This window comes from Lacerta agilis, chromosome 12 (assembly GCF_009819535.1).
Source record: "Lacerta agilis isolate rLacAgi1 chromosome 12, rLacAgi1.pri, whole genome shotgun sequence".
NCBI classification, from domain to species: Eukaryota; Metazoa; Chordata; class Lepidosauria; order Squamata; family Lacertidae; genus Lacerta; species Lacerta agilis.
This window is the reverse complement of record NC_046323.1, coordinates 30,242,513-30,265,542: the sequence shown is the minus strand read 5'-3', so window position 1 is coordinate 30,265,542 and position 23,030 is coordinate 30,242,513. Positions and strand designations below refer to the sequence as shown.

At 44.2% G+C, this 23,030-nt stretch overlaps 1 protein-coding gene across 1 annotated transcript in view; it reads left to right on the top strand.

Annotated features, from left to right (window-relative positions):
- Window positions 1-23,030, top strand: part of COL1A2 (collagen type I alpha 2 chain) — a 65,602-nt gene that overhangs the window by 9,565 nt on the left and 33,007 nt on the right. The window contains exons 5-21 of the mRNA XM_033164934.1: window positions 521-604; window positions 1,022-1,078; window positions 6,692-6,736; window positions 7,271-7,324; window positions 7,802-7,855; window positions 8,613-8,666; window positions 10,213-10,266; window positions 11,863-11,916; window positions 14,633-14,677; window positions 15,197-15,250; window positions 15,360-15,404; window positions 17,444-17,497; window positions 18,784-18,882; window positions 19,096-19,140; window positions 19,249-19,347; window positions 20,659-20,712; window positions 20,849-20,956. Coding sequence (XP_033020825.1) covers window positions 521-604; window positions 1,022-1,078; window positions 6,692-6,736; window positions 7,271-7,324; window positions 7,802-7,855; window positions 8,613-8,666; window positions 10,213-10,266; window positions 11,863-11,916; window positions 14,633-14,677; window positions 15,197-15,250; window positions 15,360-15,404; window positions 17,444-17,497; window positions 18,784-18,882; window positions 19,096-19,140; window positions 19,249-19,347; window positions 20,659-20,712; window positions 20,849-20,956 — 1,059 coding nt within the window. The remainder of the gene's footprint in view (window positions 1-520; window positions 605-1,021; window positions 1,079-6,691; window positions 6,737-7,270; window positions 7,325-7,801; window positions 7,856-8,612; window positions 8,667-10,212; window positions 10,267-11,862; window positions 11,917-14,632; window positions 14,678-15,196; window positions 15,251-15,359; window positions 15,405-17,443; window positions 17,498-18,783; window positions 18,883-19,095; window positions 19,141-19,248; window positions 19,348-20,658; window positions 20,713-20,848; window positions 20,957-23,030) is intronic.

Sequence of the window (23,030 nt, the reverse complement as noted above, 5' to 3'; positions counted from 1 at the left end):
CAATGGTCAGCCATGATGGGATTTGTTATCCATCAACACAACAAACAAAACAAAACAGCTAGCACGTTTGCAAAGCTAAGCAGGGTCTGGTATGGTTTCAAACTGGATGGGGAACTGCTTGTTGAGATTCCTGCATTGCAGGGGATTAGACTAGATGACCATCAGGGTACCTTCCAACACTATGACTCTAACATCTGGAGAGCTTCAGGTTCCCCATTCCCATGTTAAGGCCTTTAAGGCTGCAATTCTCTTCTCTCCTGCCTGCAAATAAGCCTCGGTGAACTCACAGGCTTATTTCTGAATATACGTACATGCATAGGATCACACAACTAAATCTTCTAGTTGTCTAAAAGAAACAGTGACACATTTAAGTGGTTTCCACATTGTAAAGTACAGAAACACCGGCTGTTTCGATTGTGCAGGCTCATATATTTGTACTTTAAATGACGTCACTGCTTTGAAATCTTTGGTAGCTATTTATATATATTTATAACTTAACGTTGTGCATTTTCCCCCATAGGGTCCACCAGGTCCACCAGGCAGAGATGGTGAAGATGGTCCACCAGGCCCTGCAGGCCCCCCTGGTCCTCCCGGTATTGGCGGAGTAAGGCATCCAATGTTTTATTTTACTGAAGTTGATTGGTGATGTCTTGAAGCATCTTAACGTTTAAGCAGGTCGTAAAAGGCCTGTCACGTCAAAAGCAGGGACCATTATCTTTAGCTGTGTCTTCTCAGGCATGTATAGAAATACTGTTGAGATCCATAGGTAGGAACATCCTTGAAGATACAGAAACATTTACGGAAGGAAGGAACTTTTTTCCATTTTACTTTGATTCCTTCTGTCTCCCTTCACTCAATCAGTTCATGATGTTGTTGTTGTTTTAAAAACAAGCGCGAAGGACTTGAGATATAGAAATGCAAATTCGTTACCCTGCATTCATTTTCATTTTGGATTAGAGTATATTATTTAGATTCTGATCAAGCTCTTCTTTATTAGCTTTCCTCTTTTTAACTCCTACAGAACTTTGCTGCTCAATATGACATGTCCAAAGCAGCTGATCCTGGCCCCGGACCTATGGTAAGCAAATGCTTCATTTCTTGCACAGGTACATGCACAAATTCAAATTGTGCTGGTGCGTCTTGCCACTGATGGCGAGAGAGAATCCCCCAAGAACAGCCTGCTCACGGAAATCTCCCCACATTGTGTCTCCGCTATGTAACTGGCCTGCAGACCATACAGCAGCATTATGCAGCCCACTGCACCTCCCAGCCAGGCATCTAGCATTGTCATCCCTTGCAAGCCATGCGTGTTCAGAGAATGCATGGGACCCCACTATTCCTGCATCCAGTGTGCTTCATGAATGGGGAAAGTCAATGCTGGGAAGAGTTTTGCACCCTACCCGGGTCACTTCCAAGGAAGGTAGGTCAGCTATCCAGTGTCCCTTTGGTTCCAACACAGATGCTGATAGAATCCAGTGGCTGGAGCCAGGAGACCACTGCATTGCTGGCCAACCTGTCCTTCTCATGATACAAGAGCTGGAAGGGAAGAAACACCTACCAGGTTCAGCTCTGTCCCAACATGGGCTGCCAGATGTAATGCGTTGTGATAGGTGCTGGGCTTGGCCACTTAATTTCTTCACCTGTGATTCTTGCCCACCTGGCAAGACGGGCTAGACCCATCAGCACTAACAAGCCCAGTTACTTGGAAGTTGGCCCATTGAACTTGGTTCCAAGCAAAGGAGCTTAGCACCTGTGTTCCAGTGATTAGAAGTTCGCCTCGTTGATTTGGTTTTGATGGCATTTTATGTCCAAGGAAAAATACTTTGTCAGATTTGCTGAATTAATGATCGTCAAAAATGGTCAAGTCCTCTCATGCTCGGCGGTTATAACAGTTTTTAACAAAACAAAAACCATCATCTGCACAGTTAGGAGCAATGCTTTGCAACACATCAGCTGTAATCCAAACCATAGGGTAAATGGCCCAAATACACATGATGTTTTGTAACTTGTGCTTCAGTGCAAGCTTTCCCATCCCTCCCCAAAAAAACATGGACAGCAGGGAGAAGGGGGAGGGACCTCATCTGAATTGGGACCTTGGCATGTGGCGTGTGTGTAGGATTTTTTGGATTTTTTTTAGATGTGGTCCCAATCTGGATTGGGACCCCCCACACTTGCAATTTGCATAAAGATAAAAAACTACCATTGAAGTGAATGGGAGATTTTCCCCGGCGATGCAAGCTGCAGGTGTGGTTTCATGATTCAGACTGGGACCCATTGTGCGGGGCATACTTTTAAAGCCCCCTACTGTCCTCCACACACACACATCCAGGTGCCCATCCAGAGTGAAGCCTCTGCCCTGGCAGTTTGCACTCAAGAGCAAACTATGCATTAAACATTGTGTGTAGTTTGGCTCTAATATATTTACTAGAAAGTAAGCTCCACTAAACATAGTGGGACTTTTTTTAATTCTGGCATGCCTATTGGGGCACACTGTTCTCCCCAAGTGAATTTTAAAAGTTATAAAGATGCAACAATTTTAAAACTTAAAAAGATACTGTTAAATAAAAATAATTAAAGTTAAAAACCATCAGCTGCTAAACAGTTTCAGCATAGCACATTCATCAAACACAGGCTGAAGGGAACATGCCTTCTTTAAAAACAGAAGTGACAAGGGACAAGAAGTGCCCTGGGATGGAACAGTCCTGCCACTAAGAAGGCCCTGCCAACTGAAAGTAGACTAAGAACTTGTTTCCAAGGGTAAAGATGCATGGGATTGCTCAGATAGAATTAGATTTATTTCCAAATGGGTGTGTTTTGGATTATATAAAATGTGAACTCAGTATGGTATTTTAAAAAATTGGTCATGAAGGAACTTGGTTTCCCGACAAAAAATAAAAATTAAAAGGCCCAGAATGAACTGTCTTCATTCATTTGCATCACAGTATTTTTTACATTTAGTACCTGAATTCCTGGAAACCGTAGACCACTTCAGATGTTCTCTTGAAGCATTGACAAGGCATGAGGAGTATGCTTCCACTCCTCATGCTCCCCCCCTCCCCACTCAAGAAGGAAGGGGAGAGGAAATGCAAAGGGTTGATGGTTCCTCTCATCACTTCCAGAGAATGCTGAAGTTGTCCAGAGTGCCATTTCTGATATTACACTTTCCTTTCTCATGTTAGAAAGAGAGAGGAGATTGTGTTGTTGTTTTTTACACACACATGCACACAGATAAATATAACATATAAACATAAGGTTACAACATGGCGGAAACAAATGGGGCAACTTCTTTTAAGAAGTCACAAAGGTCAAACCTGACTCAGAAATAGGTGGGCTGTGAAAAAGGTCCCAGGAGCATTGTAGGACAGGGCGGGTTCCAGAGGCTGGTAAAACTGGCCGTTGGACAGTGCCTCAAGACCAACTGTTCAAACAGTTCTGCCATTTCCGCTTTGTGCAGTCTAGGAAAATCAGGCGCAATCTGGAAAAAAATCTCAGTGTGCATTTGCCACCTCTTTCCACGCAAGGGAGGCTCCATTGAGGGTATTTTCCTTCAGGGCCCTAAACCTCCAGAAACAGTACTGCCGCAAGACTTAACGCCTCAGGACAGGTTGACCAGTTGCTTGGAACCACGCGGTAGCCACATCTGAGCTTACCATGTGGCACCTATAATCGTCGAGGGAGCTTCTGGCCATGTAACTTGGCCTGCTATTCCCATCCCTCTGCTGCCTCCCCACACTGTTGTGGTTGCCATGTGGTGAGCCTCCAAGAAGGTACCTCATAGCTCCTAGTCTTCTCAGTTCACCCTCATACTTGTTTATGTCTCTTCCAGCTTTCCAAGGGTGGCAGCCCTCACATTTTTTTGTCTCCTTCTGTATATGCAGCAACAGCATGTACAAGGGGTCAGAGTGGCAATAGGACTGTGCTTGCCAGGATGGGGCAAGATGGCGGCAAACTCAGCAGAGCTCTGAATTGGTGGTGACAACACATGTTTGTGTGCACCTGTGGAGTCACCGCAACCACCACACAGCGAGAGCTGCCCTGACCTCTCTGCCATTTTGTCCTTTCACAATCCAAGCAAGCACAGCACTGTTGCCACTCTGCTCCATCCTCATTGTGGCAAGCGCAGCTTTGCCAGGAGGGCACAGCTGCCAATCCACCCCCACCCCTCATGTGCCACTGCTGCACACATATTTTTACTGCTGAGAAGTCACCTCCTCCAGCCAAGAACACAGAAGCCAGCACATCGATATCACCAATATGCAATGTAGCTCTCACGTCTCACCCTTCTGTTGCATGCTGGGAGAATGCCAATCCTGCTCTACAGCAGGGTTGGGCAACCTGTGGCCTTCCAGATGTTATTGGACTACAGCTCCTTCACCATTAGCCATGCTGTTTGGGGCTGATCTGAGTCCAACAACATCTGGAGGGCCACAGTTTGCTTCCCTCCTGCTGTACGGTATGAGCACAGTGCCCAACGTTGGGCAGAATTTGGAATGGTACAACCATACAGCTGGTTCCAAGACCCTTTTCCTGGAGTTGTCTTCCACTGTTTGCAGGGCAGTGGAAGAAATGGCAAAGAACAATGTTTTTTAGAGACACTTATAGCAAGCTGCAGTATCCTTCAATGATAAGCCTAGAGAGAAATGATTAGAGAAAATTAAAAAAGTATATTAAAGCTAATGGTGGCTATTAAGACGGCAGTGGTCATATATTATGGACAACATACGAGTAATTTTATGTTCAGGTGCTTTGATGTTCTCCTGCATAATCCTGGATCCATTCTCCTATTCCAATGATACTTCTGATTTAAAGCTCCATGTAATCTCTTGATCCTTGATCTTGTGGCTTCTTGTTGCCATGAGAACTTCAAGGTACATATGGAGCTCTCATGAACACAAGGTCTTTCTTGATCACTTAAATGGAGAGGGATGCTCTGCTGTATGCATGCAGACATCCTTCAACCATCAAAGTGATTAAAAAAGGCCTAACCTTGCAGAAAACATTTAAACATCCATATTGGGAAGAGATCGTCAGTCCATTATCCATCAGCTTGTGCCACCTATGCTCAAGGAATAGCCACTGATTTTTCTCTGAACATAATTTTGTGCAAGTGGTGGGAAGATTATAGGGAGACACCTGCTTGGAATTATTGTAGAGTAAGCGGTTTGATCATTGAGGCTAATTAAAATCGGTCTTGGAAGAAAACGAAGGTTGGCAGCTCCTCTTCCTGCTCTCTTTATTTGCAGCTAGGACTATGGGCATATTTAGGAACTCAAACAATTCCTCTATATTCTTATTCATAAAGATCAAGCTGGTGAGAATGCAGATCAAGGGGGAATGATCTAACACAGTGACATTTTGAAAACCCATCTGGTCCAGTTGCCAGGACTTAGTGTCAAAAGCAGCCATTTTGGACTTGTTGTCAAAATCTTTTGGGTGATGATGGGAAATGCACCAATGTGTGATTCCCCTATAGATGTCCTCCTAAGGCTCTGCACAGCTGGAGGTGGGAAAAACCACAAGAAACAGGAGCAGGTGGGTGGCATCAGGAGCTTTGAGCTCTTAACCACCCACCTCTTTGAATGACTTCTCTGCTACATGCTGGAATGGAAGGGCAGGTCAGCCTACCAGGCCTTTCCCATGGGGGAGTTATCGCTGTTGTTTACTATTATTTTTTAAGTATACGCCATCTAATTTCCAAAGAAATTCATTAAATTCCAGACATCACCACAGTGTCTGTGTGTGTATTACTTTTCATCCCACACAAGATCCAAAGTATTGACATTAGGAAAACCCCAAACCACAATAAATTACAAAATGGCCATCAGACCCAAACATCAAAGGGAAACCAGATATGTTATTTGAATCCCTGAATCTCTTGGAATTCACCGGAATCCACCTCCCTGCCTCTGAATCTGATGCAGCTCAGGTTCCACAATGTCTAAAATCGAAGACTGACAATCCTAAAAGAGAAATTTAATATAATGAAAAATAATAAAAATGTAGAAGCAGGCAAATATAATAAAGTGGTAGGTGAATAATTTTTGTCTGAGATGTTTCAGGTAAGCTAAAGCTTAAATATTTATTCTTTCCCTTCTTTGAACAGGAGTCTGTTCATATGTTACTATATTAGCCTTCCCACATCTGCTGGTGCCCTCCATAACTTTTGGACTCCAACTCCCATCATCCCTGACCATTGGCCAATGCTGGCTGGGACTTATGGGCATTGTAGTCTAAAATATCTGGAAGACACATGGTTGGGGAAGGTTGTACAATATCTATAGTGTTTAAGGCAAATTACATATGCTAATGTAAGGATGAGAGGCAAATTTCAACTAGTACTAGTACTAAAGCTATGCTAGCAATAGATAAACACAGGAAAATACAGCTTTGACTTTATGATGCTATGCTACTAATATAATCTAAGGCTATTATAATATTACTATCATTATTCATTTATTTTTGCTCTGTGGTTCCTGGTTTAATCTTGAAGCTTTATTTCAGGCAAAAAAAAAAAAAAACAGTGCCTGAAATGTCCTATGCATGGCTCCTTAAAAGTAAGCCCATTGCATTTAATGGTACTTAGTCCCAAGTAAGTGCGGCGCAGGATTGCAGCCTAAGTGATACTGAAACCACTAGCTGGACCATCATTTTACTATTGCAGTATATTAACCATTTCTTTAACTTTTCCCAGGGTATAATGGGACCCAGAGGCCCTCCTGGAGTAACTGGACCCCCTGTAAGTATATTTGGAACACAGCCATTAGTAGGAAGAGAGATATGTTTGATACACATGCAGATATGTTTGATACACATGCAGAAAACATCAGTTACGCAAGTTTTGCCTTGACTAGATCCTAAGCGGGTAACCCCACATGTGTAAGAGGTGCCCTATATTGACAGGTCCAGGACTGCTGTTGTCAGTCCCCTGATAATAGTTCTCCGTTTACAAACTGATGTGTTTCTCCTTTCACAGTTTCCTGTCTCCCTTCCCAGTTTGCACCTTCGTGTTCTTGCCCAGAAGGCCCAAAACACACAATGTGTTTGCCTGATATCTCTCCATGTTACCACTGGTCCACCTGGTCTGGTCTGGGTTGAAGGACCCCAACATTTGCCTGAATCACAGCCTATAACTCCCCAAATCTCACTCTGCTTCCCTGCCCCAGCCCTGCCCAGTTCTCTTCTCCAAACACCTCCATTGCTAAAAGAGTACTTACTTTTCCCACACTTCAAAACCGTATAAAATGTCTTTTGTCACCCACCCTGCTTCTAGGGCTCTCCTGGCCACGCGGGACATGCTGGTGAACCCGGTGAACCTGGTCAAACAGTAAGTGGAACCATTTTTATTCTATTCTGAGAATGGCAGGAATTCTGAAATACCCATTTGCAATGAAGCCCTTCCCCCAAATTGAAGTTTGGGCCTATTATCTGAGATCCTTTTGCAAGCTAGCAAGGGTGGGAGAAGCAATAAACGAGTTCTGATTCTGCTAGAGCCCACGCCTACTTGGTTTCCTCAAAGTGGGGGGAAACATAAAAGAGCTTGAGGGAGACAAAGGATTTTTGCTAGACAGGTAGGCTTTAGATTTCTGCAGCTACCTGAGACTACTGGGGGAAGTTGAAATCAGACCGAACACCAAGTCTTTTGAAACTCAGAAGCCATAAATAAAGAGCCCACCCCCCACCCCAAGCTTGGATTAAAGAATTCAGATCTAGAACTCTGGCTTAGTCAAGTCACTAGATCATATGTAGCATGAAAGAACTATTGTTTTGTTTCAAACGAACCTTTTCCGCCCCCAATCTCTAGGGTCCCCAAGGTGCTCGTGGTCCAATGGGTCCTCCTGGAAAGGCTGGTGAAGATGTAAGTATTCATTTGAACTGGGATTTCGGTGGTGGGGGCGTGGGGGGAATCAGTAGGAGCCATTTCCTTTTCCAAACATTGGTTATCAGCATTTGTTATGGACTGCCTTCTGTGTCCCGTCCCCCACCATCACTTTTGTAACCATCACTTCTGGTACGGAATTTCCATTTCCATGTGTTTTCATAGCTCAAACATGTTTCCTAAGTTCCAGTGAAATACTGCTGTGTTGTAGAGTGTATTAAAATTTTAAAGGATTTTTTTTTTAAAAAAAGCTGGATTTCCCAACTGTTCTGTTTATTTATCTCCAATAAATAAATAAATAAATAAATAAATAAATAAATAAATAAATAAATAAATAAATAAAACCCCACCCATCTGGCTGGGTTTCCCCAGCCACTCTGGGCGGCTTCCAACAGAATATTAAAATACAATGATTCCATCTGCATTTTGTGAAATTAAGTAATGTGCAGTGCGATCCCAGAGCGGAAGTAAGTCCCTTCTGAGTTCAGTAGGACTTACCCTTTAATAAGTACCTTAAGTTAACCACCTCCATCATAAGTTCTTGTCCTAATAATATAGGAGGAAATATGGCCTTCAAATGTGACATCATGTCTCCTGAGGGAAAGATGCTGCATATTTGGTCGGTTTTTAAGCGATTTGTGTTTTTCATACCTTGCATAGAGCTATGCTAAATATGTGCGGCTCACTTGCTTTTTCACACAAAAGACTTCAGTCATCTCATCTAATGTTTCATTAGGGTCATCCTGGGAAACCTGGGCGGCCTGGTGAGAGGGGTGTTCCTGGACCTCAGGTGAGTTTTGTGTTTTCTGTTTAATCTGCTAATTAAATCTGTTTGCATAAATGCAGGGCAGGAAATTGAATTATCAGCCACCGCTCCTTACCGGTAGTTTTAGTGTAAGTACAATGCCACACCCTCCCTCTAAGGCAGAGATTCTAGCTGTTTACATCTGCTGGATTTTAACACCAAGCCAGAGAGCAGCACTACGAAGGTTGCCACATGGTGTTCACCTTTATTCTACAAGAAATATGGTAATAGTGTATCTGTACCTAAGCTACGGCACTCTAGACTATTACTATTAAGCAACCATTAACAGTACCTCTAGGTATAGGCCGGTATATAAATTCTAATAATAATAATAATAATAATAATAATAATAATAATAATAATAATAATAATAGAAGTACTTTGTTTCAAACTCCAGTTTAAGCCCCTTCAGTTTAAGCAGGTAAATTTTCTGATTGGATAATGCATACCAATTATTTTTTTTAAAGAAAACATTATTGGTATTTATTCAAAGGTATACAAAAATACATATCCATGTATTTTTTAAAATAATATACTGAGATTAAACAGCTACTTAATCTATTAGAGAGCAAAGTCAGAAGGAAGAAAAGACAAAGGAAAGGAGAAACCTAAAGAAAGAGAAAGTGAGGGGGGAAGGAAAAGAAAGAAGAAACTAAAGAAAGATAAAGAAGAAGACAAACAAAATAACTTCTGGTTTTCTGTCCTGCAGCTATATATTCATTCCTTCCTTCCTTAAGATCCAACCATTCTGTCTTCTATAAACCAGGTGTTGTTGTTGTTTTTCAATCTTCAAACCCAGATATTACAAGATCATTTTCTCTTTCATGCAAAAAGTCCATAAGAAATTTCCAATCCTTAACAAATGTCAGCAAATGATTTTTCTCTAATTCAGCTTTGCCATCTCAGCCAAGTCCAATAGTTTTATCAGCCATTCTTTTATACTGGGTAGGGCTGTGTCTTTCCATCTTTCTGCATCGACCACTGATATTAAGTACTTTTGTGCAATTTTATGGATGGGTCGTGTTCACTTCTGAGATACTTTTCTTATTGTGTGGCATATAAGCCTATAAAATGAACAGAATTTGGAACATTTTATACTAGGGGTCAGCAACCAGGAGCCCTTGGGCTAAATAAGCCCCCCCCCAATAAAGACAAGGGAGGGGCTAGAGCACAATGACAGAAGATGTGCTTTGCGTACTGAAGGTCTCAGGTTCGATCCCTGACATCTTCAGCTAAAAACAGTCAGTAGTTTGTGGGAAAGGCTCTCTGTTTAAGGAGCACTGCTGCTCAGAGTAGACCGTATGCACAAATAGTCTTACTTTGTATGAGTCTGGACAGTTTTGTAGGCTTATGCGTCATGCCAGCTTCCTGACCCAAAGGCAAAAGCAATGCGTGGAGGGATCAGTGACTGTGGCAATGAGACTTGCAAGCAGCTCACCTTGGTGGCTGGGACTAACATATTGTATCCAAGTACTTTGTCTAGCAGCTTTTATTTGAGATGTTAAGTCTTCTCTCTCATTTTCCCTCCCAGGGTACTCGTGGCTTTCCTGGAACTGCTGGCCTGCCTGGTTTCAAAGGAATAAGGGTGAGCATTTGACTTAAACAGGAAAAAAATTAAGGGTGGTGACACTTAGTTAATACACCTATGGTATGTTCAGCATCTTGTACTGTGCAATTTACTGGTCTTAGACAGAAGCCTAAGGTTTGTCTGCCAAGGTGGCAATAAAAAAAGCTTCTGTCTTCATCACGGGTGCCAACTTGAACAAAATATTTGGGGGGGGGGCAGGTAAGCCCCGCCCCACATTATTGATCACATGATGCAGCAAGCACACACCATTTGAATGGCAATGCCCATCAGCTTAAGAGAGATGTGATCATAAATCTCCCACCCATACCACAGGGTGTTTAGCCCCAAGTCCTGCATGCATCTGTGATATGTCATTGACAAAATTTTGAACGTACAGCCAGCACTTTAAAGTGTAGTTTTAAGTATTTAAGTGCAGACCAAAAAGAAGCCTGTATACCACTTTCCTTCTCCACCCGAAGGAAGTGGTAGTAACTGCTTCACCAAAACACTGTTCACCTAGTCTGCCACATTCCCCTAGTTTACTGTGGCCCTTTCTAACTGTCTTGAGAAAGGCCAGTTTTTTTTCTCCTTTAGAGAAAAGGCATTTCCCTAAACAACTGTGTGTTGCTTCCCTGTTTCTTGGCCTGGCATGAAATGCTGGCCACATTGGGCACTGGTCAAGGGCCCCAGGGACTTGAGAGGCACCTGCCCACTAGCCTGGCCATACAATCCTTCACTGCCCTCCCTGACAGACCCACAGATGTTTGTCAGTAGCAGACAGCAGTGCTGGTTTTATATGGGAGCCAAGCTCAACTCCCATTCCCGGTGGATACTCACATTTTTAAATTACCCAAAAGTGTAACATCCAATGCATAGGTCTCTGAAATATTATCTAGGTAGGACTACAGAACTATGAAATAGATTTCATAGATTTGGGGCCTGGAGCATGGTTTTCTGGGTAATCTAAGATGGCAGCTGGCCACCATGGATGGGAGCCAAGTTTGCTCCCATTTGAAAGCACCTTCCCACCACTGAAGCATGTCTCTGGGCCTGATGGAGGGTGGTGAATGGCGGCAGAGAAAGCCGTGGCAGGAGAAGCATGCAGTGGCAGGCTGTCATTACCACAAGCAGAGCTAGGCCCTGCTCTGGTTAGGGGACTGGTGGGCCATCATTGGCACCATTCCTCCTGAAGTCTTGCACTGTCCCTGCCTGTTTCCACTTTCCCCCTCCTCTGTTTTTTCACTCTGTATCAAATTTTAGGTTTTTGAGGAAGAAGTCCCTTTTGTATTCTGCAAAGCATCATGCATATTGAAGGCACTATATGAATAATGAAAAGCAGTAATAGTCATCTATAAAGCTACAAAAAACATATGAACTGAAGAGGGCTGTCAAAGTTTGGGTCTGATGCAGACCAGAATCAAACCATGCTAAGGAAGGACAACCGTGTCCCTCCTTAACTGACAATGATCCTCTTCAAGTGGGGGAACCAATATGGTGAATGTAGAGCAATGCTAGAGTTGTGTTTCAACCACTGCATGATAAAGAAATGATTTCCTTAAAAGGTGGGGACTAGAGGGGGCACTTTACCCATGAGTGTTTCTTCTTCCAACATAGGGACACAACGGTTTGGATGGTCGGAAAGGAGAACCTGGTACTCCCGGTAACAAGGTAAAAATGACTTTAATTTAATATACGTTACATGGGTATTCCAGCAAGAGCACAGAGTGCATGGCAGCCCTTCTGTTTTCTATCCTGCATGCATGTTTTGTTCCAGTAGGCTTTTATCCTTCTAAGAAAAATCAGCCTATGCTATATGAATGAAGGACAACAGCAGTTTGGTACTAAGCCCTTGAGATGCATGGACACAACAGAAAGTCTCACAGGTCCAAATTCTAGCATGGGAGCAAGATGAAATAAATAGTCAACTTGCTCTAAGCCAGCCTTCCTCAACCTTTGGTTAAGCTGGCTGGGGCTGATGGGAGTTGGAGTCTGACAACATCTGGGGATCCAAGGAGGTGGAAGAACTCTGCACTTCTGGTTCTGGCTCCGACACTCGGAATTGCCAGTAGGAGCCCCCGCCTATGAGAAACTTTGAACTCGCCAATCACCCAAACCATGTGGCTAATTTGAACTTGCCCCTGCCCCTGCCACTGCCTGAGTTGCTCATGAACTCTGTGTGTACATGTAGGACAAGGGTGGAATCCTAGTACCTGCAAGTTTATTGTTTTCCCCTTTTGTGTGGAGTATACTAGAAATCCCAATAAATAAATACATATGTAAATAAAAAACAGTGGGAGTGCTGCTATTCCTGATTCCAGTCATTCCATTTCTCCTTCCTCCTCCATTTTTCCTTTTCTTAGTTTATGGGCAGCACACAAATGTAATAAATACATACAGGATTCTACCAGCAGTAGTTCAGCATCTGTGGTCATTGAGCCTGCTCCACTTAGGGAGGTGCCATAGCTCAGTGCCAGAGCATCTGCTTGGCATGCAGAAGGCCTTGGTTTTATTCCCCAGCATCTGCTAGGGGGAGATACCCTGCCGGAAACTCTGGAGAGCCTCAGCTGGTCAATGTAGATAACACTGAGCTAGCTGGGGCAATGATCTGATTTGTTACAAGCTTCCTATGTTCCATCAGTACTGGACTATTTTAGATTCCCCCCACACACCCCCTTTGGGGGGTGGACTTTACTTCTGCAAACTTTGGTGTTCTGCCAAGCCTGCTGCTCCTCCCTCTAGGGTATGCTTGCTGCCATTTTTCCTACAGAAGAAATGGCGCTCACAGCCTGGACATCAGAAATAGCAAGAGTCATGTGTTGAGGCAAGCCAGCAAATGCATGTCTCATAAGGAACTGGCTTGCACTGACAGGCCTCTCCTTTCATTATTGAAGTGAACCGAAGCTAGGAGGTGTTCTTGAGACTTAAGTGTGCAAGTACCAAAATGGGATATGTGGGGAACGAGAGCTTTTAAACTTGCTTTGCAGCCAGGAATCTCAGATATTCCTTTGTCTAATTTCTGTTTTCATGTTAGCTCGGGGAACACCAGAGGTGGAGCCAGCAAACCAAATGCCGCTTTGAAATGCAGCTGGGTAGATAACACCAGTCTCAGTCAAAAAAAACTATGGAAACAGAAAGCTGAGAAAAATACAAGTTGGTCCCAAAGCAAGCCAACATTGAGGGATGGGGTCTGCTTTATTGATCACAAGGAGATGGGTTGGCCTTCTAGCTAAATGAAGACCTAGGCTCAGGGAGGGTCAGGAAGAAGCTTTGCTTAATCTTCCCCCTCTTCCCTCCTCCTCTAGTCTGGACACAAGGAGGCTTTTTGGAAGCTTTCGCTTCCATTTTTGATAAACCATCACTTGCTGTGTTGCAAATGTGGTTAATGTTGGAGAGCCAGTGTGGTGTAGTGGTTAGGAGCAGTAGACTCGTAATCTGGGGAACCGGGTTCGTGTCTCCACTCCCCCACATGCAGCTGCCGGGTGACCTTGGGCTAGTCACACTTCTCTGAAGTCTCTCAGCCCCACTCACCTCACAGAGTGTTTGTTGTGGGGGGAGGAAGGGAAAGGAGAATGTTAGCCGCTTTGAGACTCCTTCGGGTAGTGAAAAGCGGGATATCAAATCCAAACTCTTCTCTACTCTTCTAATGTTAACTGTGGCTTGTTTGAAACCATTTGAGTTCAGGCTATGGGTTATGAAGCTGGTTTGTCTCAACAAACCATAGTTACACAGTTAATACTGGGTTCAGTTTCACAAGTAGCCCTCAGCTGGTTAGTTGAAATTGGAAGAGAAAATGTACAAACCTTTTCCTCGAAACCGTATGGTAGGAGAGGGAGTGCAAAAGCCCGGAGAGAGAAGCTAGACTTGTTCCCATTTCAGTAAAATAAAGTTTATTGTGATGTTGATAAGACTCCTGTTGCATCAGCTTGTATCAACTTTGGCAAATATCAGTAGAGCTTCTTTGGCTGAAATCTGTGCATCTGTTAGATCTTTATAGATCAACCTGTCCAGACACATGCCTGCAATTGTGGTGGTTGCCTTTAGCCAGCAAAGCATTTTGATCTCAGTCCCAAGAGTCACACTTCAGCTCCAGTGAAATTAATGGGGCATAAGATTGTCACACAGTTAGCTTTTTCCTTTGCTTTTGCACAATGCATTTTATCTGGGCTACAGCCAACATTTGTTCTATCCCTCTTCTACAAACCCTCTTTGCTAACTAGATCGCTAAGCTGATAAGAGGCTTTACTATGTATGAACTTTTGTTCATTAATTTAAATACCAGAAGTGCAAACTTTCTGACTACATCTTTTGCTAAGTCAGTAATAAGATTTGCAAGGAAAGGACAACCTAAACCATGGGCTAAATGGAGAATCTTTGTCATTTGCAGGGCGAACCTGGTGCCCCTGGTGAAAATGGTACTCCCGGACAACCTGTAAGTTTAATTTTCTCTCTGTGACTTACACAATATTAAGTCATCAAAAATCCTGTTACCGTTTGTTAAAGTTTGCTAGTTGCTTTAATGGAGTTATCAGTGTTTAAGAGAAATGATGCTATTTGATCAGAATATATGACTTACTGTGTTGAGAGCAACAGTAAATCTGCAGTCCTTTACTCACTTGGGTGTGTGCCAATCCCTCTGAGTTAAATCTGAGTTGAGCATGCATATCTTGAATCAGGAGCATTGCACCCTATTGTGGAAAACGAGAAAAGACCGAAGCTATACTAGACTATACCTTGTAATGCACTGCAGCTTATTATTACTACTAGTAGTAGTACTAGAAAGAAAATAATATTGTGGGGGGTATTGTTTTTGTTTGTTAAACAACATTATGAATTTTTGAGTTTCTATATCATAAACCACCCTGTGATCCTCTGATGAAGGGTGCTGTAGAAATTTATTAAATGAAGCAAATAAATATTTGGTAATGATTTGCGTGTCCTTTGCTTTCAGGGTGCTCGTGGTCTCCCTGGTGAAAGGGGAAGAGTCGGCGCTCCTGGCGCAGTTGTAAGTGACTCCCCTACCTGTACAACGTGGCTTCCGTTTTCTTTGTTTTGGATTCTTCAATTTTGTACCAGGAATTTAAGGTGTAAATAGAACCTTTGTTTTCTTTTAGGGAGCTCGTGGCAGTGACGGAAGTAACGGTCCCACTGGTCCCGCTGTAAGTCCAAACTTTAATGTTTTATCATTCTGTCCTGACGAACGACACACACTGGGTTTCTCTGTGCGATGGTCTCCTGTCTTTCTCTCTGCCCTTTATCAGTTGCACAAAAGGAAACCTTTTCTTTCTTTCTTTCTTTCTTTCTTTCTTTCTTTCTTTCTTTCTTTCTTTTTCAAAAACAAACATCTGGCATTTCCAGATAGGCATCAAAGAGCCAACCAAAATATTAGTAGTATTCTCAGGGTGCTTCCACAGACTTTTCAGCTCAAGCCTGAAATCCAGTGTTTTGGACTGGACTGTTTTAGAAGTGATGGCTGGATTTGCCTAGCCCAAGCTTCATAGAAGCTGTGGGAGCTCTCCCCGGACAGATCGTGGCATTATTGGCCCTCTTCAGCAGCCTGACTAGTGGGAATCCAGGCTCTGTAGTTAAAAATATATACAGTATATATCTGAAGATCCCTTTTCCTCATCAGTTTTCTGATGGTGCTTAGTAGCTGAGATAAAGAGATATGCCTTGTACACTGCTTATGAAGCAGCTACTCTTAGGAAGGGATGGATTGATCAGTGTTATTTCTGCTCCATGCCAATTTTGCATGTGTTCATTCAATAAGCCTGTTCCATCCCACTTCCAAATTAATCTGCCATTTTTTAAAACCACTGTATTGAAGTGCATGCTTTATCTCAATGTAAACTTTCCCAAGCAATATGTTATGCTAAAATGAAAATGTTTAATAAACACATTGGGATACATATTTTTTTGAGCTGAGAATTGTATCATGAAATTTTGCAGAAATGTGAAATCCGAAGGATGATTGCATTTCTGATCCCACACAATTAGTCCAGGAGGTGTGAAACGGGTCAGTCTGCATAAGAATTCACAGATTCTGAATTCTTCAAGCATTCCTACCTCTGGTTAGGGGGCAAACTGGCTGATTCAGAAACGGAACATGAGACTTTATTTCTGCAAGTGCCCCTCCCCTTGGGAATATGGAGATTGACCCCAGTAGAAAGATGTCCACAGGGGTCTGGTGGTGACATCAGTTCCCCATCCCTGCTTTATATCCTGGATTATCCAGTGTCTAGCCTAGACAGCGAACCAATCACGTTGTCTCCTGGCCAACTCAGGAAGGAATAGGTCAGTTACTGCCAGTGTGATTAGTACATTGCTCTAAGGCTGGATACACAGCCCCTCAATTTTTTCAACACAGTCTGTTGCACTTTTGCAAGTGATGCTAAAAATTGCTTTCCCTCGCTTGTAACTAATGCAGTGTTCCGTCCTCATCCCCCTTTAAATGAAGCATCTAGAAAGTGGGTGCTTGTTTATCATAACAGCTAGGCAAGCATGTTAAACAGAGAAGCAGAAAAATGCATCCATGCAAGGGCAAACTTTATTCTACCTTAAAGGTTTTTTAATGGTTCTTAGCTCAGGGAAGGCGAAACAAAGGCATAAGGCATTCTTGTTTCTGGAGCCATCCACACACAGAGGTGCATTGGCCCAGAAGCAATGCCTTTAATGGTAGCAGTGATGCTCTGGCCCCCCTATATGATGGACATGGCAAGCTATGTATTGAGCCATATCCCCTTCTTTGTCATTTTGTGCCCAGTGAACATGCTCAGTCCTCACTGGATCTTTTTTCTCCTTCTCCCACCCAGGGTTCTTTTCCTGAATTTTTTTTTTTTGGGGGGGGGGGGGTTGGAGGTACTTCTGCAGACCTCAAGAGCTCCCCCAAGTCTGCTGATTTTCTCCCCCAATGTGTGCAGATGGTGCTGTTTTGGCTACATAAGCAGCAACACTTATGCCTGAACATCAGAAATAAAGGGAATGGTGGAAATGCCGCATTCTGATTAAAACGTCAGAACTGAGCGTGATGAAACCTCCTGCCTTTGCCCATCTCCCTGGGCTGGGAAAACCTGGCAGGAGTCCCAAGTTTTGCAGGCCTGCTTTGGGGGCACTGCCATGCCAAAACATGAGCAGACCCTTTCATGCGTTTGGCTCTACCTGCAGATCTTGAAGGATTTCTCTTTCTTTATTTCCACAGGGTCCCATGGGTGCTGCTGGAGCTCCAGGATTCGGAGGTGCTCCCGGAGCCAAGGTATGACATATATTCCGCCCCCACAGGCACAGATGCTCAACGAAATGTTTTCAAACCAAGCAATGCTTTAGCTGTACAATGAGAAGAATACAGGTTGTTCCCACCTACAAACATTCACAACGACCATTCGTAGTTTTCTTTAAACTAATCAAATTGCAGTTGAAATGCAAAAGTGTAATGCTATTTGGTTTGTTCCACACAGTGGGCTGTATCTAGTGGTGCCCCTCCACTGCCACAAGGCAGCATGCATTAGTGGAAAGGAGGAAAGGTGGTCTTTTGCCAATTCCTCTTTCTCTGTGCAGCCCCCTGCTCCAGAGAGCTAGGGCATCCTCTGGTAAGCAGTGTGGAGGGCAAAGAAGGGGATTTGTGAAAATCGTCCCCTCACACCTTTCAGCTCACATAAGGGTTTGCTGGACCAAAGAGCAGAGAGACAGAACTGGTCCTATCCCTATGTCAAAAATATACATCTTGCATTAGGGGAGATGTTTGGTGATGTTTTCCCCCAAACCATTAGCTGGGCAAATCGGTGGTTCACTGTTCACTTAGGATAGATTCACATAACTGCATTTGCCCTCCTGTAAGCAAGAAAAATTAATGGCATGTGCAGAAATTGCAGATGAAATTATTTCTTGTTGAGATAGTTCTAGTGGTCATAATGATTGGGTGGGTTTGTAATAGCCAGGGAAAGATGGGCAGTAACGAAATTTCGCCCCTTGCTTAGAGAGAAAGATAAAGCACTTGCTTTTCTATCAGGAAGGCTAATGTTGTGGCATTGCCACAGCATATGATGTCTTCACATGGATGTTGTGGATCCACAAAAGCCTGCATATCCCAGCATGCAGGGGCAGACCTTGGTAATAGGAGGCAGGAGGACTCCAGGGCCCTGTGAGAGCCCTAACACCACCTTCCCAGTGCTTGCCAGGCTTTGAGAAGGCAATCTTCTCAGCTGCACCCCCAGCGCGGCTGCACCACTCACCCTGCCCTAAATCTGCCTCGATGCAATGCATCACATGATCCAAACTCAAACGTAAGGATTGTAAAATTATTATTAATAATAATAATAGCAACAACAGGGCTAGCATATCTTCTCTTTTGCTGAGCTATCTGCTACAATTGGATTGTGATTACTGTACTATCTAGTGCTCATCTTAACTGAGACAGACACACTGGAGACGTTACCTTTGTTTTGTCTTTGTTCTAAGCCTGATTAGAGTAGAATAAGTGCTGAAATGAACCATACACCGAACACTCAGCACTCACCACACACATTCTCTCTTCCCAAACAGGGTGAAGTTGGTTCTGCTGGCAACACAGGTCCCTCTGGTCCTGCTGGCCCTCGTGGTGAGGTTGGACTCCCTGGTGCTTCCGGTCCTGTTGGTCCTCCAGTAAGTTACCCTTGAAGCTTCTGCTACTGATGAATGTGGTTCCTTGCGTCTGCTTTTGAGCTATTTGAGTTATTTTGTTTATATATGCCGCTTGGGCATAAAGAAACATGTAAGCACACACACACACACACACAACCCCTAAACCAATATGCCCAGATAACATGATCATATATATTTAAAACCTAACATTATCTTTCTCTCTCTCTCTCTTAGGGTAACCCTGGAAACAACGGCATTAATGGTGCTAAAGGCGCAGCTGTAAGTATGCAGGTGTCAAACTGGATTGTCCCGTAGGAAAAGCTTCTGTGGCGCTACAGAGGAGAGTTCTGACATGTGTTCTCCTCCTTCTCTCTCCTTTCTGCGCAGGGTCTTCCCGGTCCAGCTGGTGCTCCTGGCCTGCCTGGTCCCCGTGGTATGATTGGCGCTTCTGGCCCCGCTGGTGCTGCTGGAGCTAGAGGACTTGTTGTAAGTGATGCTATCTACCGTATATGGCCTGCCTTTCAGTCAAGTGATTATCAAGGCAGCTTACAAATGGCAGGTAGCTCCCAAATCGCCCATCATGTCTGCTGCACACTAATACACACATGCACAACCCAGCAGCCTTTGTTCCTCTGCTCTCCAGCCCCAGGAACTGGAGGGAGGGAACAACCCACCCCCTGAATCTGCTCATTGTCTGGCCAATAAGCCAGGTTGGTCCTCTCCTTGCCATGATGTTCTTCCTGGGAGATAGGGGCAGGCAGTGCAGCCTCCCCGGTGATCCTTGGTCTCCTGTCCAGTGGCAGAGGGCAGGGGGTGCTTCCCTCCAATTCCACAGTCCCCAGGGGTTATATGTGGCTTCCACAAAGGCCAGCAGGGCATCGTTTTAGTGTCTGAGTTGCCTTCGTACTTAGGATGCTGGTCTTGCCTGCCAGCATCTGGGCTTGCTCTGACTTTAGGCTGCCCTTGCTAGAACATTTGGCACCATCCAACCAAGTGTGAAGCAGTGTCTGATCATGTAAAATGTCTGGGGTTATTTTGCCTTCTGTTGGTCCAGTGCAGTTTTGCACCAAGCTGTTAATGTCTAATGCCAACGACAGTCACTGTTGCAGATATGCTCTTTTTATGTCAACTTAGCCAGTGAAAGAATTGTCCTTACAGTGGCAATCCTTACAGCAGCTCTGTAAGGGAGACCAGTATTGGGGAGAATACTGGAGCCACGAAGTTTGTCCATGACTTAAGTCAGATGTGAATTAGTAACTGCATATTAACTTAGAACTGGGCACAGATTATTCCCCTATTGTGCTGCATTGATGATTCCCTTCTTCCAATAAACACACCATCCAAGCCAGTGCTCAAATGACTAGGGGCAGGGCAAGGGAGACAGAGCAGGACTGTCCCTCTTACATTCTGGGCCAGCTACTGTTTGTAAGGCTGCAGGGTAATGGGATGAGTTGGGGAGTGAGACATATGGATTCCATCTCCCCGCCCCCAATAATTGAAGCACAAATCTGGGCTAGGAACAGCCCAATTTGGATGACTGAAGCTGCAGTTCTACATCTGGTTACCTGTAAGGGGGAATGACCCATTGATTTAAGTAGGAACCAACTCTTGAGTGGGCATCTACAGACTTGTTCAGGGAGTATCGTTGCGTGCGATGCAGCTGCTAGGCCGTTTTGCTGCAGTTCTTAGTTGCTTGGATAACGTTGCAGCCCAGATGTTCAGAAGAAGAAAAACAACAACGGTGTGTGTAAATTCATAGTGTTCACTGTTGGGATCTCTTGTTCTGTTTGACTCCAGGGTGAACCTGGCCCCGCTGGATCCAAGGGAGAGACCGGTAACAAGGGAGAGCCTGTGAGTATCTTCACTGCATGAAGCACTGCTATCTATTTGGTGGAAATCACTGTTGATTCTGTTTTTCCCCCCTCCCCCATCATGCAGCCTGTTTCTCAAAATGGTGGCTTGTTTTGCTCTCTTTCCTACCCGACAGGGCGCTTCCGGTCCTTCTGGCCCTGCTGGCCCAAGTGGTGAGGAAGGCAAGAGGGGTTCCAACGGCGAGCCTGGCTCGACTGGGGCACCTGGATCTGCAGGTTTAAGAGTAAGTGAGAAGCAAAAGAAAACAAAAACCCAACCCAATAGAAAACACATGGGAAATCCACAGAGGTAGAACATGGAGTTCGAAGGGACCCCCACTGCCATGCAGGAATATTTTGCCCAGCATGGGGCTTGAACCCCCAGCTCTGAGATCAAGAGTCTTGTGCTCTACCAACTGAAGCATAATTGGTACTGGGCTGAATATACATGTTAATTCTTAATGCAGAAGGCTCCATTTTCCATCCAGGACATCTCCAGTTAAAGGATCAGGTAACAGTTAGAAGACCGTCCTCTGCCTGAGATCTTAGAGAGTTGTTGCCACTGGTCAGAGTAGATAGAACTGGGCTAGGCAGACAAATAGTCTGACCTGGTATATAGGGTGGCTTGCTAAATTCCTGTGGGGTTAACATGACCACACCTACCTGTGCTTGGAGGGGCATTCTTGTCTACACCAGACAATGTTCCAATGTATGTGCATATGTGGGCGGGCCATGGCTTGATGGAGGCAGCCCAACCTGGGTCTGTAGAGGACCTAAGGTTCCAGTTAAAGTATTCCAAGTAGCTGGGCTAGGAGAAGGCACTACCTGAAACCTCAGTCTCTGTCCAATATGGTGGTCAGTGCTGGGCTACCAGAGGGCCTGCTCTGACATAGGCCTTAAGCAAGAGTTCACCTGCGGCATCTCAGCTAGATATCCAACGTCCTGAAATATTTTCAAACTAATTGTGGTTTTTGTAAAAATAAATAAATCACTAGCTGCCAACGTGTAGTAGTAATAGCAGGAGTAGTAAATGAGGATAATGAGAATATATGATTGTTCAATTAAAATTGTGTCGATGGGCTTTTTGCTTCTTTAGAACTTGGTGCATTGGGGACACAGTAGGGCTAATTTTTGCAAGATAATCAGCGCTTCTCATGACACGCTGAATTCTGCTCAGACTTTGTTCAGTTATTCCTTTGGGGGCTGGGCTTAGAATCTGGCAGAGATCTAGAAACCAACTCTTGCGACAGTGACAGCTTAGCTGCACATTGTATTTTCTAACCATTGGATCAGTCCCGTGTGTGATCTCCATGCCTGCATAGCAGTGGAAACATACTGTGTTTTACAGGAAAAACTGTTCCTTGCCAAAGTTGCATATTGCCAATCTCCAGATTGAAGAAGCAGCAATTTGCATGCACATGTTCGCAAAAATTTTCCACAGATGTTGAGGCATAAGAGATCACTTAGCAGGAATGCTTCCTCTAGTGGATAAATCGAATGGGTGAATTGGTCCTGATTTCCCCCCATTGGGATAAACCATTCCTTTTGACCTGTGGGCCTGGGTTGCAGTGCATTGTAAAAGTCCTGAAGGCCTTGGTGGTTAGCTCATTTTCACAGTCTGCATGCTCACTGGTGACAGCACTTTGATACTGTTCCCAGCAACACACATTATGGTCATTGCAGGATAATGTCAAGTAGTGAAGGTCACCTCATAATATCCACAAGGTTGTCCCAGGTTGTTTGGCACCTGGTCTGCTTTATCAGTTTTCATCTGCCGCTATAAATTCAACAATATTGATCAAGACTGAGACATGGACCTGTCAAAACTGGCTTAGGGTATGGGCAGGTGAACCTAAGGTCACAGAGCACAGTTGCATCCCTTTTGATAAATCTAATTGTGAGGGATGCTTCTGCCTGCTCTGGTACCTGCTGGTTTCCAGAGCTATATTGAAATGGTACCTGCCATTCCAGTTGAGAGCTTGCCATTCTCTTTATTGGGACAGAGCTGCAAGTGCCAAACAGAATATACCCTGATGCCTTCAGGTGTCGTGGAGCTTGGTGTCTCGTTGCCAGGGTTGAAATAAAACTCGGCTTCTGGTCTGGTCAGTTTCAGCACATGGAACAGGGGGAAGGGGACATAAAGGCAACAAAAGCCCCTGAGATACCATCCCATTTTGGCTTCACTCCAGCCATTGGGTCCGTGTGTGTGCCCAGTTCAACCATTTTTATTAAGTGAAGGAAAAGTCGCTTTCTCTGGAAGCCCCAATCCCATCACAAATGCCGAGCATCCCTTTGTAAATCCTTAGCTGTAGCAAGCCT